This window comes from Entelurus aequoreus, linkage group LG05, assembly GCF_033978785.1.
Source record: "Entelurus aequoreus isolate RoL-2023_Sb linkage group LG05, RoL_Eaeq_v1.1, whole genome shotgun sequence".
Classification (NCBI taxonomy): domain Eukaryota; kingdom Metazoa; phylum Chordata; class Actinopteri; order Syngnathiformes; family Syngnathidae; genus Entelurus; species Entelurus aequoreus.
Window position 1 is genome coordinate 72887928 of NC_084735.1, and position 17544 is coordinate 72905471.

At 37.0% G+C, this 17544-nt stretch overlaps 1 protein-coding gene across 3 annotated transcripts in view; it reads right to left on the reverse strand.

Annotated features, from left to right (window-relative positions):
* Window positions 1-17544, reverse strand: part of sgcd (sarcoglycan, delta (dystrophin-associated glycoprotein)) — a 523297-nt gene that overhangs the window by 408325 nt on the left and 97428 nt on the right. For 2 of the 3 annotated variants that reach the window (XM_062048869.1, XM_062048868.1), the window contains exon 1: window positions 632-813. The exons of the other annotated variant lie outside the window; for it this stretch is intronic. In XM_062048869.1, coding sequence (XP_061904853.1) covers window positions 632-760 — 129 coding nt within the window. In that variant the 5' untranslated portion in view covers window positions 761-813. Of the gene's footprint in view, window positions 1-631; window positions 814-17544 lie in introns of those variants that run through there. 3 annotated transcript variants of the gene reach the window in all.

Consider the following 17544-nt stretch of genomic DNA (forward strand, 5'->3'; position numbering starts at 1 on the left):
TGGTAGAAAATGCTTGAATTAATGTAATTACTTAGATAACACTAACCTTATGACAGATGTGTATGTTTTTTTTTAATGATTTGTTTTTTGGCGACACAGTGATCGTAATATTTAATTAAATTAAGCACATTAGAGTCAAATGGCACATAAAATCTTAATAGAAAATTAAAAACTAATTATGAGATTAAAGCTGTGGTTTTCTAATGCCTACCATTTTTTACCTGACCGGTGATGCAAATTATTTGTAAATATCTCCCATTTGCATATTATGAACATTGCTGTTTTCACTGGCTCACCTGCAAAAGGTGTTATTTATGAGAGGAGAAGTGTCTGCAGAAGGTGGTAATAACAAGGAGGGGTTCAAGGCAGAGAGATCATCTAATGATGGAAACCACTGATGCACACCAAGATTCTAAATTAGTGGCCAATGCCTTCACTAAAATGGTATTGACTTGACCTTTCTGTTCGCTTTATGCATATTGTGCTAAATAATAGGAGATAGGCAACAATCATGTGCAAGAATAAATATCTATTACTGTTTATTTAGTTACCTGATGTTGCCTCTGCGCATGCGTCCGAGGAGCACCGATTTGGGCTAATTTGTCAGCGTCGTTAAACTTCATGAACTCACCCAGTCGCTGTTCAAAAACGTTGAATTCCTTCTCTGTGAGTCGACTCCTTCACTTCGGCAAAACATCCCCTCGAGCTTGACGACTGATACAACTTCGAACCCAAGAAACGCCACACATTTCTTGATCATTTCAAGCACTCAATCTTCAAATGACGGACACTTCCGTGTATGAGGGCGGGACTTGCGTTATTTCAACCAATCAGAGGCCTGAATTCCTGAAAATCATTCGGTCACCTAAAGAGAGACACCACTTTGACTGACACATCAATGAGCGAATAGCTAACAACATCGATGACCAAAGACACATTGAAGTGCACTTTTATTGGAAATAGGGTAATATAATGAGCTTTTAAATGACAAAAATTAATTTGAATTCAATTATGATAAGAAATCAGTTTTAGTCTTTTTGTATTCTGCTTGTGTATCGTCGCCACTAAGCTGTGTGTCAGCCACTTTCCCTTTAATGATGTTGTTTGGCTCCAATAATTTCCACCACCAAGCCCACCCCCGCAGCTTTATTAAATCTCCAGAATGAGACAGTTGATAAGTAACACTGTTAATTGTTGCCGTGGAGACGACGGCTATTTCATCTGCAGTGCAGATTCAATTGTAATAGCTCTATTAAAATTCTGTCGCCGGACTACGCCGGCCCGTGTTTCATTGTAACTGCATTACGAGTGCGAGAGTATCGCACGGGCACACTTTCAATTCACTGCGATATCTTTCCTTCTGCTTGTTATTAAATTAAAAGTGACAGCCGCACGATACAGATGGAGGAAGGGGGTCCGCCTCCCGCGGGGTAATTAGCGATGATTGTCTGGAACACGAGAACACTGCGTCGAAGATATACGAAAAACAATACGTGGCAGTATAAGAAGGTTGTGGAGGGACGAGGCGCTATCAGGTGACTCGCAGTTGCAGACATGATTCATCGTCAGGTGTAATGGATTGAGGAATTAGGATACCTTAAATAGAGGCCACGCATGCCGGATTGATATGTTGGGAAGGACTGCAGCGGTCCGAATGTGGAATAGAAAACCACCTCTTTCATGTCTTTCATTATTTCATTAGCCAGGCACATAATGATCCCACTTCTGACACCATTTGTCACTGGTTTATCTCAGAAGCCCATTACGCTAATCGCGAGCTACCGGTCGATGGCGGACGGTGTGTCAGTCGATCGCCAGCCAGGCATTAAAAAAATAGACCTAAAAATTAGAGATCATCAACTTTCACAAAAACGTCACTTTCGTCACTCGATTGACATACACGGCACCCGAGGGTCTTCTGAGCTGACGCTGGCTGCTGCAAGCTCATTATTAAGAAAAAACGACCGACAAGAAGGCGAGAAACTCTTTTTATTTCAACAGACTCTCGCGCCGTACCTGCCATCAAAACTCTAAAGACCGACTGCACAGTTCCTATCTTAACAATAAAAGCGCTGCTTCATCCTGCCTGCGCTAACAAAATAAGAGTCTCAGAAAGCTGGGTGCACAAGCTAGCAAGCTACGGAGTTTGACGCCAAAGTATTTCTTGTGAAGTGTATAAAAACGTGTATGGAAGCTGGACAAACAAGATGCCAAAAACCAACCACTTTCATGTGGTATTGGACAGAAAGGAAGACTTTTTTCTCCTCCATTTGAAAATGCGGAAGTTATCATCACTAGTCTGATTCCCATCAATGCAAGTCATCAGAATCAGGTAATACACCAACTTATATTCTTGTCCTCATGAAAGAAAGGAATCTATATGTGTTAAACATGCTTGTATTGTCATTAAACACCTTTAACTTGTTAACAAAAACATCTCTTTCATAAATAAATAAATATAAATTATATATATGAATGAGGTAGATCCCCTCCACTTGGTCAATTGAAAAGTAGCTCGCCTGCAGAAAAACTGTGGGCACCCCTGTTTTACACAGTATATATCCCGCCCTCTCACGGCTTCTCCTACGTGATGACGTAATTACGTACGTACATAACACATGCAAGCGCATTAGCTTTAGGTGTTGTTAACTAATAATAGCAATTTGGATAGCTACTGTTAGCTGTCATTGAATGTATATTCCATCATAACAACATGACTGCAAATTGTTCCTTGCTTCTCTGCAAGCGCTCCATGCGCGTACGTGTTGACGAGACCAGGTGAGTGACCGCCCTAAACACCAATCATTTTATCCGGCCGGTAAATTTTTTTATTATATAAACTTTGTAATTTAGAAAAATATAGACAATTGTCAAACAAATGTGTTCTGTTAAACCACTAATGTTAACATAAGATAGCGGTGGTGTTCTTGTTATATTTTATGCTTTGAAAAATGTTACTGTGAGGAACTTGCAAAGAGTACCTTTGAATTTGTAATGATATATATATATATATATATATATATATATATATATATATATATATATATATATATATATATATATATATATATATATATATATATATATATATATATATATATATATATATATATATATATATATAGGTTTTAATTAAAACATATTGGGCAAACAAAGGATCCCTCTTCTGACACCCTTTTTCATCGGTCTTCCTTTAAATCATAATTAAATTTAGTCATGAATTGACTTTTAGTGTAATTTGTAATGATTTTTCCTTTATAAAACTATATTTTCTCATTTTAATTATTCTTTTATCATTTATTTTTGTGGGTTTTAAAACTTGTCAATAGCTCACAATATAAATATATAATCTAGTATTTATAAACAGTATAAGGAAATAAAACATATTTTTGGAATTTACAATACTGTAATATTTATTATTAAAATGTCATAATATTTATCATTATTTTTATATATATTTTATATGAATCATCTATATTTCTTATTTTCATTTGATGTATTTGTCTCATTAATATTATTATTATTATTATTATTATTATTATTATTATTATTTAATTTGGAAAGCATAGGTAATTTCAGTGTAATTTGTGGAAAAAAAAGATTGTTCTTGCAAAATTGTATTGATACAATTAGTGGATATATGCCCTCCTCATAAGGATGGTAACACATATATTGTATATATACACTATTTCACACAATATATATATATTTATATATATATATATATATATACATATATATATACGTATATATATATATATATATATATATATATATATATATATATATATATATATATATATATATATATATATATATATATATATATATATATATATATATATATATATATATATATATATACAGTATATACACACAACACCAATATATTCCTTGGCAGAGGTAATAATAGTACATGTAAAAAAAAAATCAAAAAATCAAAAAAAAAATCTGATATGGCCTAAAGCTAATAGTTAGAATCCATGCCAAAACCACGGTCACAATTATGTTTCTGTTTCATAATTAAATGTAATATTAATTTACCTTATCAGTTTAATTTGCAATTATATTTTATTTAAAACATACATATTTTCTTGTTTTGTATTCTTCTTCTATTCTTGAAAACCTGTAAACATTCCAAAATGTAAATATGTTATGTAATATTTATAAACGTTATAATTTAATATTTATTATTTTAATTTATAGTACTTTATTAAAAATGTCATCCATTTAAAAAAAAAAAATTAATTCTTGAATACATCTCCTTGGCGACGGGCACATGCACGTCTGTGAGAGTGTAACAGAAGCCAGCTAATCTCGAGGTGATTTGCAAGGTTGCCTGTATTTTTAGCTCAGTAGTCAGCACGCTGGCCTCTCACACCTGCGACCTTGGTTCTCAACCCGCTCGGAACAGTAGGAAAACAACAACGCAGCGGAGAGAGAGAGAGAGAGAGTACACAATCACTACTCGAAGCTGAGCTGTCTGTGGTTGACAGCCACTAACACCAAAATCAGGGGCCCCTGATTGAGTGGGGGCCCCTGGTAAACATGTGCATTAAGGCTGCCCCTCCAACAATGTGTGAATGAATGATGGGTTCTCAGTTATCACTAAACCTAACCTATTATTATTTAAAAAAAATATTATTATAACCAGAATCAGAAGTCAGAACCAGGGTCAAAAATAAATTCTTAATTTGTAATTTAATCTAATAACAATCAAACTTCATTAGTTACATTTTTCATTATTTATTTTAATTTAAAAATCATATTATTTTTATTTTGCATTTCTCTATATTTTATTCTTGTCGGTTCGAACACCTGTAAACATCCCACGATGTACATTTCATGTATTACTTATAGGGATGTCCGATAATGGCTTTTTTGCCGATATCCGATATTCCGATATTGTCCAACTCTTAATTACCGATACCGATATCAACCGATACCGATATATACAGTCGTGGAATTAACTCATTATTATGCCTAATTTGGACAACCAGGTATGGTGAAGATAAGGTCCTGTTTAAAAAAATAAAATAAAATAAAATAAAATAGATAAATTAAAAACATTTTCTTGAATAAAAAAGAAAGTAAAAAAATATAAAAACAGTTACATAAAAACTAGTAATGAATGAAAATGAGTCAAATTAACTGTTAAAGGTTAGTAATATTAGTGGACCAGCAGCACGCACAATCATGTGTGCTTACGGACTGTATCCCTTGCAGACTGTATTGATATATATTGATATATAATGTAGGAACCAGAATATTAATAACAGAAAGAAACAACCCTTTTGTGTGAATGAGTGTAAATGGGGGAGGGAGGTTTTTTGGGTTGGTGCACTAATTGTTAGTGTATGTTGTGTTTTCTTATGTTGATTTAATAAAAAAACAACCAAAAAAACAAAACAAAAAAACAATACCGATAATAAAAAAAACGATACCGATAGTTTCCGATATTACATTTTAAAGCATTTATCGGCCGATAATATCAGCAGGCCGATATTATCGGACATCTCTAATTACTTATAAATGTTATATTATTTTTCTCAATTTATTATAATATGGGTCATTTATTTGTAGTGTTTACATTTGAATAAAGCTAATAACTAGCTCGGTAGACCTGCAACCGTTGACCCCCCCAAGCTCATAGCTCAGCGTCCATCTTTAGTGTCCCTAATACGTGGTGTAGAACAAATGGAAAAAGAGCGACGAGAGATTAAAAGCTCAGAAGAGCGAGCAGAGACCGGACATTGTTTACACGAGACTCCGGGACGCAGAGGGAGCGAGATGTGGTGGAGCGAGGCGGATCTTTATTTACACAGTAGGATTTATGGCGTCCTGCGGGCGCGCTGTGTGGCACGGGAGGCACGGGAAGCCACATCATTTCAAGCTCGAGTGCCTGCTGTGCCATCAAGTGTTCAGACCCGCCCATAAAAAAAAGTAGACTGCAGAATACCAACAAGATCCCCATGACCTTTTTTGGGTCTTAAAGACTCCTTCAACTGGAGTGTCGCCGTGCAGACAGACATCTTGAAACTGCACCTTCGTAAATATGGACATATTCAACGCCGGGCTGCTGTGCCTTTAAAAAGCAATGGAATCCACAGGGGTCTTTGAACAAATCACAAGGCGAGTGATGGGCTGTCAGCACGCAGGCCATGTTCCTGCATTCCAGTCCACTATCTGGCGCACGCTGACAGGTTGGCACTTGGGATGCAGCCCGGTCAAACAAAACCGCAAAAAAAAAACACCGCGTCTGAATTCGAATTCTCATTTTGAAATTCAATGCTGTCCTGACAAAGGCAGGCAGGTTTTAGGGATTGGAATGCATTCAAATATGCCGGATTTTGTCTGTCTGTCAATGGAAAATATGTCCTGCTGACTCATTTCCATTGATCAATCCTGACATGCTGCTCCACTCCGATCCTGTAGGTGGCGGTAAAGCAATGTAAAAAGACACACACGCCTCCCCATATGCTGGATCTGGTAGGTCACCGCCGGTAACAATTCTATACCAAGTTTTATGGACATTAGTTGTGTGTAATTCTGATAACCCGATCAGAAAACTGCACTCCAAACACGAACAATACTGGAGGTCAATTTGCTGGATTTGGAGGGTCAATGCCCCATGTGGCCCAATGCACGCAGACTGTAGCAGTGAAAACCCCCCCAACGTTATGTCGTTTTTGAAAAACCTAATACGGTGGGACTTCGATTCACCAAACCCTCTTTTTGCGAACTTTTCAGACTATTAGATGGAGCCAAATGTGTCTGTGTGTGCTAACCTTGTCTGTGTAGGAAAAAATGTGTAAACGGTAAATGGGTTGTACTTGCATAGCGCTTTTCTACCTTCAAGGTATTCAAAGCGCTTTGACACTATTTCCACTTTCACCCATTCACACACACATTACACACACTGATGGCGGGAGCTGCCATGCAAGGCCCTAACCACGACCAATCAGGAGCAAGGGTGAAGTGTCTTGCTCAAGGACACAGCGGGCATGACTAGGTTGGTAGAAGGTGGGGATTGAACCAGGAACCCTCAGTTTTCTGGCACTTTATTCATTCATTTTGTGTTTGCTCATATTCAATTAATTGAAAAAGCAGGCTTCGTACCACCACTTTTTAATTGTGATGAGAGCTGACTTTTATGGTAACATTTTCAGGCGATCTCTTCAATGATCGATCAAAAGGCACTCACGTGACTATGACTACTACCAACTTTGAGGTAATGTTATATGTTTGCGGCGCTTCCGCAATAGTTTTTCGACGGGTAAAAATGTACCGTATTTTCCAGACCGTAGGGCGCACCGGATTATAAGGCGCACTGCGGACAAATGGTCTATTTTTTAAAATCTTTTTTCATTTATAAGACGCACCGGATTATAGGGCGCATTAAAGGAGTCATATTATTATTTTTTTTTAAATGTAAAACACTTCCTTGTGGTCTACATAACATGTAATGGTGGTTCTTTGGTCAAAATGTTGCATAAATTATGTTTTACAGATCATCTTCAAGCCGCTTTCTGACAGTCGCTTCTGGATGCTTCTTATTTACGTGGCTCACCTTCGACAGCGTCTTCTCCCCGTCATCTTTGTTGTAGCGGTGTAGCGTGCAAGGACGGGAGTGGAAGAAGTGTCAAAAGATGGCGCTAACTGTTTTAAAGACATTCAGACTTTACTTAAATCAATAACGGAGCTGCATCTCCTCATCCGGAAACAACAACATCCGTGAAAAACCGTCCGACCGGAACTCAAATAACTAAAGTTCCTTGGGTGAATAATGTAAACTCACTATACCGGTATGTTTTAGCGCTTTCATGGCGAGTTTACTGACAGATATAAGTAAGAACTTTACACTACTTTATATTAGAAATGGCAACAGCGGAGGATGAATGTCCCATAACAAGAAGATGGAGAAAATGAAGAAGCTTATCGACTATGTCGTCACCACGGACTACAAAGGCGGATGCGCACAATTTTTCAGGACATATGCAGATACCAAATAAAGATCAGCAGATCCCAGAAGGTAAGAAACGTTGGTTTTGCATAATATTGCGAAACAAAACGCCAGATAATATGTATTACCTTATACACACACCTTAATAATACTCGTATGTTGAAGCACATCAAGCGGTGCGGTTACATAGCTTACCAAAGTCGGCCTAAAACATTTTGATGGATTTTTGAGCACCGTGTGTAATGTTCTGTATTTTCAATGGAACATATAAAATGTTGGTGTTGTTTACTTGAGTCATATTGCCATCATGGTGCAGTCTACACGTATCTCTTATGTTTGACTGCCATCTACTGGTCACACTTATCATTACACCATGTACCAAATAAAATTTGCTTCGAGGTCGGTAAGCAAAACCAGAATCATCCCGTACATTAACGCACTGGGTTATAAGGCGCACAGTCAAGTTCTGAGAAAAAAAAAAGATTTTAAGTGTGTTTTATAGTCTGGAAAATACGGTACTGTTGAGGACAGCGTTTTACATCGAAAGAAGACAAGAATGGGAAGTGAAGGTTCATCATTAACACTAGAGAGCCACCGATTACAGTGTTTTGTGCGATGTAAAACACACGACACAACGTTTTGCGTTTTGTTCAGGAGAGAACACACAGAAGCTAATACAAATAATAACAGAAAAAAATTATAAATGTAAGAGATAGTCTGTTTTTGTCAAACCATCTTTGAATCTCAGTAAAACTAAAATAATGCTATTCAGTAAAGAAAGTCAAACACAAATACAAATATACGGACATTAAAAGAGTAAACGATAGCCAATTTGAGGTGTAATAATAGATGATAAAATGTACTGTAAATCTCATTAAAAATAAAGTGGCAAGAAAAAATGTCACTAACAAATATAGCAAAATATGTTCTGGACCAAAAATCACTCCATATTCTCTTTTGCGCGCCAGTGTTACCATATCTGAGTAATCGTGGAGAAGTATGGGTAAATAAGTACACAAGTACACTTATTCACTTACTTAACATGTATCAAAAAAAGATCAGTTAGAATAATACACAATGAGTGATACATACAGTGATTACAAATACATTACAGGCAGACACCACAGTTGACATACTGCACACAAAAGTCACAATTTATACGTGATTGTTGGTCCCATGCTAATGAAGATTTTAGCAAAATGAGGGTAATAAGTTATTTTTTGGCCGTGTGTATTTTTTTTTTTACGCTTATTGTATCTTATTGTGTCAAGAGTACCAGTTTATCAGGAAACACTGCAGGAATGTAGCAACGTCAAATACGGCCGCAAAATTTCGCCAAATAAAAGCAGGTTTTATTGTGAGTTTATGAGCTGGAATATGTTTAGACTTGTATATATATACATTATTTTGGTTTATTAACGTCACGACGACAGCAATTAAAAGCATCAAGGCACAGCCGCACACATCCTTGGTAGCAGCAATGGCGCCTTGTTTAGTCCTACCCCTCCCCTTCCTTCCCCCCCTCTGTCTGCTCTTTTCTCTCCTCTTTGCTCATTTGCTGATGGTATTGCAATGTGGATCTTACTTTTTGAAATGTTTTTTATTGTAGCAATATGCTTGTTCAAGTTAGGGATTTTTCAATTTTTTGATCGTTCGTCATGTTTTAATTTTCCTGAGGGAACTCTCCTGAAGGAATCAATAAAGTACTATCTATCTATCTATGCTGATTCATTATTTAAAGTGATACGATCCGAAACAATTCAGTGAGTTTAAAACGATTCAGTAACTTTTTAGCATACAACAATCAACAAGTGTGACTGTGTAATAAATACTGTACACTACAGGTGAAGTTTCATATATTCCTGTTATTTCTTGTAAGGGAATTATGTATGTAATAATTATGGATACAAACAAGCAATTAAAGGCCTACTGAAATGAATTTTTTTTATTTAAACGGGGATAGCAGATCTATTCTATGTGTCATACTTGATCATTTCGCGATATTGCCATATTTTTGCTGAAAGGATTTAGTATAGAACAACGACGATAAGGATTGCAACTTTTGGTATCTGATAAAAAAAAAGGCTTGCCCCTACCGGAAGTAGCGTGACGTAGTCAGTTGAACATATACGCAAAGTTCCCTATTGTTTACAATGATGGCCGCATGAAGTGAGAGAGATTCGGACCGAGAAAGCGACAATTTCCCCATTAATTTGAGCGAGGATGAAAGATTTGTGGATGAGTAAAGTGCAAGTGAAGGACTAGTGGGGAGTTGAAGCTATTCAGATAGGGAAGATGCTGTGAGAGCCGGGGGTGACCTGATATTCAGCTGGGAATGACTACAACAGTAAATAAACACAAGACATATATATACTCTATTAGCCACAACACAACCAGGCTTATATTTAATATGCCACAAATTAATCCTGCATAAAAACACCTGCGTGTTTGTTACGCTAGCTCCTAGCTCCTCTGCTAGCTCCTAGCTCCATAGAACACGCCAATACAATTCAAACACCTGATCAACACACACAATCACTCAGCCCAAAAGACCGTTCACCTAACCCAAGGTTCATAAAGCTTATATATTTTTAAAAAGTTACGTACGTGACGCGCACATACGGTCAAGCTATCAAATGTTTAGCAGCCAAGGCTGCATACTCACGGTACCTGATATTCAGCTGGGAATGACTACAACAGTAAATAAACACAAGACATATATATACTCTATTAGCCACAACACAACCAGGCTTATATTTAATATGCCACAAATTAATCCTGCATAAAAACACCTGCGTGTTTGTTATGCTAGCTCCTAGCTCCTATGCTAGCTCCTAGCTCCATAGAACACGCCAATACAATTCAAACACCTGATCAACACACACAATCACTCAGCCCAAAAGACCGTTCACCTAACCCAAGGTTCATAAAGCTTATATATTTTAAAAAAGTTACGTACATACGCAAAAAAAAGTTGCGCACATACGGTCAAGCGATCAAATGTTTGGAAGCCAAAGCTGCATACTCACAGTAGCACGTCTGCGTCTTTGTCATCCAAATCAAAGTAATCCTGGTAAGAGTCTGTGTTGTCCCAGTTCTCTACAGGCGTCTGTGTATCGAAGTCAAAAGTCCTCCTGGTTAGAGTCTCTGTTATCCGAGTTCTTCCATCTTGACTGCATCTTTCGGGAATGTAAACAAAGAAGCGCCGGCTGTGTACTGTTGTTGCTGACTACGTTCGAAAAATACGTCCATTTCGCACCGACAACTTTCTTCTTTGCTTGCTCAGCTTCCTTCTCCATAATGCAATGAACATGATTGCAACAGATTCACGAACACAGATGTCCAGAATACTGTGGAATTATGAAATGAAAACAGAGCTTTTTCGTATTGGCTTCAATGTGGAAGGCATACCCGTGTTTGCCGGGCTACGTCACGCGCATACGTCATCCTCAGAGGCGTTTCGAACCGGAAGTTTAGCGGCAAATTTAAAATGTCACTTTATAAGTTAACCCGGCCGTATTGGCATGTGTTATAATGTTAAGATTTCATCATTGATATATAAACTATCAGACTGCGTGGTCGGTAGTAGTGGGTTTCAGTAGGCCTTTAAACAACAGTTAATGGCCAACGTATACGCATCTTATTCGAATATAGCAGGCCTTGGCAAATATTTTGACTCCATGGGCCAAATTTAGAGGAAAAAATATGTCTGGGGGCCGGTATATCTGATTTTTAGGAAAACTAATACAAAACCTCACAATAATGTCTGATTGAATGCTAAAAACGACAGACCGCCTTAAAATACGGAATTTAATTTTTTTTTTACTGAATGAGACACCCAGAATGTACATGAAAATAAAGAATGTGGGATTTGCAATATTAACTATGAACGATAAAACACTGAATATTGACAACATATGAACATTACACACCCTCTTGATTGGCATATTTTACAATCAAGCGAAGCGCAACAAAAATGCAACAAACACAGCGAAACATGAACGCGAAAAAACAAACCAAAAAAAACTACAATCTGATACATCTGATATATCACTAAGCTTTAGAACTTTGTTGTAAAAATCTCCTTCCGCGTCTGTCCCTGACACCCGCACTTCAGGCTGGCCGCTGTGGAAACAATCTGTGGAAACGCTCCCCACCCACACTACTCGGTGCCTCGTCTGAGCTGCTGTGACTTAGGTTACCATAGTAACTAACTAGTATATCATGCAAAAGCGCATATTCCAACCATTGAAATACTTTGTATAGTTCAGGGGTCGGCAACCCGCGGCTCTAGAGCCGCATGCGGCTCTTTAGCGCCGCCCTAGTGGCTCTCTGGAGCTTTTTCAAAAATGCATGAAAAATGGAAAAAGATGACATGGAAAAAAATAATAATTTTTGTTTTAATATGGGTTCTGTAGGAGGACAAACATGACACAAACCTCCCTAATTGTTATAAAGCACACTGTTTATAGTAAACATGCTTCACTGATTCGAGTATTTGGCAAGCGCCGTTTTGTCCTACTAATTTTGGCGGTCCTTGAACTCACCTTAGTTTGTTTACATGTATAACTTTCTCGGACTTTCTAGGACGTGTTTTCACTTGCCACACTTTTAACATTGTGCGTGAATGCACAAAGGTGAGTTTTGTTGATGTTATTGACTTGTGTGTAGTGCTAATCAGACATATTTGGTCACTGCATGACTGCAAGCTAATCGATGCTAACATGCTATTTAGGCTAGCTATATGTACATATTGCATCATTATGCCTCATTTGTAGCTATATTTCAGCTCATTTAGTTTCCTTTAGGTCATCTCAATTCAATTTATATCTCATGACGCACTATCTGTATGTAATATGGCTTCTAATTTGTTGCGGCTCCAGACAGATTTGTTTTTGTATTTTTGGTCCAATATGGCTCTTTCAACATTTTGGGTTGCCGACCCCTGGTATAGTTCAAGCAACAGTTTCGATCTTAAAGATCTAAAAAAAAATATTTGGGAATGTCCGGCAGGCCAGATTGAAAAGCTTAATTTGCCCAGGTCTGAAATATAGTATAACCAACACTTTAGGTTGAATTAACGATAGCACAATTTCAAAAGCCACAACAAATACAAATGCCACAACACAACAACATAAAGCTAAAATACAACAACTGTGATCCAAAACACGACAATATAAAGACGCAACGGAAATGAAAGTGGAAACGTTTTGGCGACGAACCTCAATGGCTGAAGCGGAAAGTTGAAAACAGTGTAATAGACGAAGTTGGAAAAGTAAGTCAAGTGTAACCACTTTTTCAGTCACAAATAACTATTTCAATAATGCTAATATACTATGTTCATTACACCGTTTTCTACCTTGCGCCTCAACTTGATGCGTCGGCGAAACTTGCGCTGCTGTTACTTCCGTTGTGTTCGTCGCGTTCTTTGTGGCTTAGCGTTGTGTTGAGGCTTTATATTATTGTGCTGTGGAGTTCGTATTCGTTGGGGCTTTTGCAATAGTCCTGTAGCGGAAAGTTGTTGTGATGTTGCTTTGTTGTGGCTTTTGCAATAGTATTGATAAAATCGATGTATTGCCTTTTACAAACCCCAAAACCAGTGAAGTTGGCACGTTGTGTAAATGGTAAATAAAAACAGAATACAATGATATGCAAATCCTTTTCAACCCATATTAAATTGAGTAGACTGCAAAAACAAGATACTTAACTGGAAAACGTTATTTTTTGCAAATCTTAGCTCAATTGGTTTTTGATGCCTGCAACATGTTTCAAAAAAGCTGGCACAAGTAGCAAAAAAGTTGAGCAATGCTGTTTAAACACTTATTTGGAACACCCCACAGGTGTACAGGCTAATTGGGAACAGGTGGGTGCCATGATTGGGTATAAAAGCAGCTTCCATGAAATGCTCAGTCATTCACTAACAAGGATGGGGCGAGGGTCGCCACTTTGTGAACAAATGTGTGAGCAAATTGTCGAACAGTTTAAGAACTACATTTCTCAACGAGCTATTGCAAGGAATTTAGGGATTTCACCATTTACCGTCCGTAATATCATCAAAAGGTTCAGAGAATGTGGGGAAATCACTGCACGTAAGCGGTGATATTACGGACCTTCGTCCCTCAGGAGGTACTGCATCAAAAACCGACATCAGTGTGTAAAGGATATCACCACAAGGCCTCAGGAACACTTCAGAAAGCCACTGCCGTAACTACAGTTGGTCGCTACATCTGTAAGTGCAAGTTAAAACTCTACAATGCCAAGCGAAACCCAAAAACACCCAGAAACGCTCCGGCTTCGCTGGGCCCGAGCTCATCTTTGATGGATTGATGCAAAGTGGAAAAGTGTTCTGTGGTCTGACGACTCCACATTCAAATTGTTTTTGGAAAAAAAAGAGGAAAAGAACCATCTGGATTGTTCTAGGCGCAAAGTTCAAAAGCCAGCATCTGTGATGGTATGGGGGTGTATTAGTGCCCAAGGCATGGGTAACTTACACATCTGTGAAGGCATCTTTAGGGTTAAGGTAACCCTAACCCAGGTTTTGGAGCAACATACTGAATGATGCCATCCAAGCAACGTTCTCATGGACGCCCCTGCTTATTTCAGCAAGACAATGCCAAGCCACGTGTTACAACAGCGTGGCTTCATAGTAAAAGAGTGCGGGTACTAGACTGGCCTGCCTGTAGTCCAGACCTGTCTCCCATTGAAAATGTGTGGCACATTATAAAGCCTAAAATACGACAACAGAGAACCCGGACTGTTGAACAACTTAAGCTGTACATCAAGCAAGAATGGAAAATAATTCCACCTGAAAAGCTTCAAAAATGTGTCTCCTCAGTTTCCAAACGTTTACTGAGTGTTGTTAAAAGGAAAGGCCATGTAACACAGTGGTAAAAATGCCCCTGTGCCAACTTTTTTTGCAATGTGTTTCTGCCATTAAATTCTAAGTTAATATTTATTTGCAAAAAAAAAGGTACGTTTCTCAGTTTGAACATTAAAAATATCTTGCCTTTGCAGTCTATTCAATTGAATATAAGTTGAAAAGGATTTGCAAATCATTGCATTCTCTTTTTATTTACGAATTACAAAACGTGCCAACTACACTGGTTTTGGGTTTTGTAAAACGATAGTATATCGAACCCCATATTCCGGAAGGTCAACTTGCAGGGCACATATCGAAGTAGTTGAATCTTATGCTAGGTTTACACCAACGGAGCTTTGACGGCGCTTTAAAGCGGCATGCAAAGCGGCATGCAAAGCGGCATGCAAAGCGGCATGCAAAGCGGCATGCAAAGCGGCGTTAAAGCGTAACAAAGCCTGATTAAAGCGTGAGGGTCGTAATGGATCGTGGGAAAGCTTGTAGTGAAGCGGGACATGCGGCAAGTTCGCCAAAATTTTTTAAACGGTTTAAAAAAATTTGGCGCTCTGTCAAGGATGGAATAAAGCACAGAGAGCGTATCAAAGCCTGACAAAGCCTGACAAAGCTCAGCAAAGCTTGACTCAAAGCGTAGGAAAGCTTAACAGATCTTGGTTCAAAGCACGGACCCCAGTCTACAACTACAAATAGGAAGTGACTGTGATATTGACTAGTGACATTGAATATAAAAAATAAAAGAAATGCCTTTTATTATTGTCAACTAGCAAAAGAAATGAAAGATAGATATTTATTAAGATGACAAAGAAATAAAAGAAATGAAGATATAAAACATAATAAATAATAAATAATAAACATAGTATAACGAAAAAAAAAGAAATTGAAAAAATAAATGAATATAAAACATAATAAATAATAAATAATAAACATAATATAACAAAAAAAAGAGAAATTGAAAAAATAAATGAATATAAAACATAATAAATAATAAACATAATATAACGAAAAAAGAAGAGAAATTGAAAAAATAAATGAATATAAAACATAATAAATAATAAATAATAAACATAATATAACGGAAAAAAAAGAGAAATTGAAAAAACAAATGAATATAAAACATAATAAATAATAAACATAATATAACGGAAAAAAAAGAGGAATTGAAAAAATAAATGAATATAAAACATAATAAATAATAAACATAATATAACGGGAAAAAAAAAGAGAAATTGAAAAAATAAATGAATATAAAACATAATAAATAATAAATAATAAACATAATATAACGGAAAAAAAAGAGAAATTGAAAAAATAAATGAATATAAAAAATAAAAGAAATGCCTTTTATTATTGTCAACTAGCATAAGAAATGAAAGATAGATATTTATTAAGATGACAAAGAAATAAAAGAAATGAAGATATGAAACATAATAAATAATAAACATAATATAACGGAAAAAAAAGAGAAATTGAAAAAATAAATGAATATAAAAAATGTGTGGAAAACAGTATACTGAGTTTTTCACATTTTTTTTTACTCATTTGTTTATCATATTTTTCTTTTTTATTACATTATGTGTTTTATCCTGTATATAATAAAACAAAAAGAGAAATCAAATAAATAGATAAATCTAAAAAAATGTGGGGAAAACTTAGTATACTGAGTTTTTCACATTTTTTTTTACTTATTTGTTTATCATATTTCTCTTTTTTATTATATTATGTGTGCGCACGCAATTTATTCATCAAATTCACAAAATAATAATCACAGCATCTTCCAAATTGCACATAATTACATAACAATATCACATTTCAAAGTCATTATTACAAATTAATGTTCATAATGTTCATGACACATTAATTCCAATGCACAACGGAGCTTGATAATCGTGTCAGAGCCCGATTTAAAGCGTCAGGATCGCATCAAAGCATAATAAAGTTCAATAAAGCGTAATAAAATGTATCAAAGCGTGATTTAAAGCGTATCAAAGCGGGATCAAAGCGGCATCAAATTGTGAGGAACGGTAATTCGTCCCCCCAAAGCGGCAACTAATTCGTATCAGAGCGTATCAAAGCATAACATTACTTCGGAAAACGGGATATTCATGGAAAAATTGACAAAAATTACGGCGCTTTGCTCGCCGCTTTAAAGCGCGGCAAGCGCCGTTGGTGTGAACCAGGCATTAGGAATATAAATCGATGATTAATCGTTGCACTCGTAATATACACTGGGCTCCGACGCAAGTGGGCTGCAACGAGCAAATATAAGGACAAACTGTCTGGTTTTTGCGTAATCATGTCTAAACAAAATAGGAAAAAGCTCGCCAAAAGAGCGTCTTAAGCCAGGAATTCAGCTGCCTGTTTACACCGGCTGAAACAATTTGGCAATTGGTTGAAAGGGTCCAAAATGAGGAACAATAACCGGTTTAAGGTCTGATCTTGCTGAAGGACGGCCAACAGACGGTCCATGAGAAGGTCACGGAATAATAGCCGCCAATGCTCTAATGCAATCTCACAACCTGCGCGTCCTCACGTCCCGTCTGTCCACCTCCAAATAAAAACACGCAACCATGGCAGCCGCGCATCAAGGGCGCCACTTCAACCGTCTCAAAGTCAATTCAAGAGGAAGAGGATGTGATCGCAGTATTAAAAAAAAAACAACATACTTGGCAGCCAATTGGCCTCATGTGTGGACTCCATCACGGCCTGG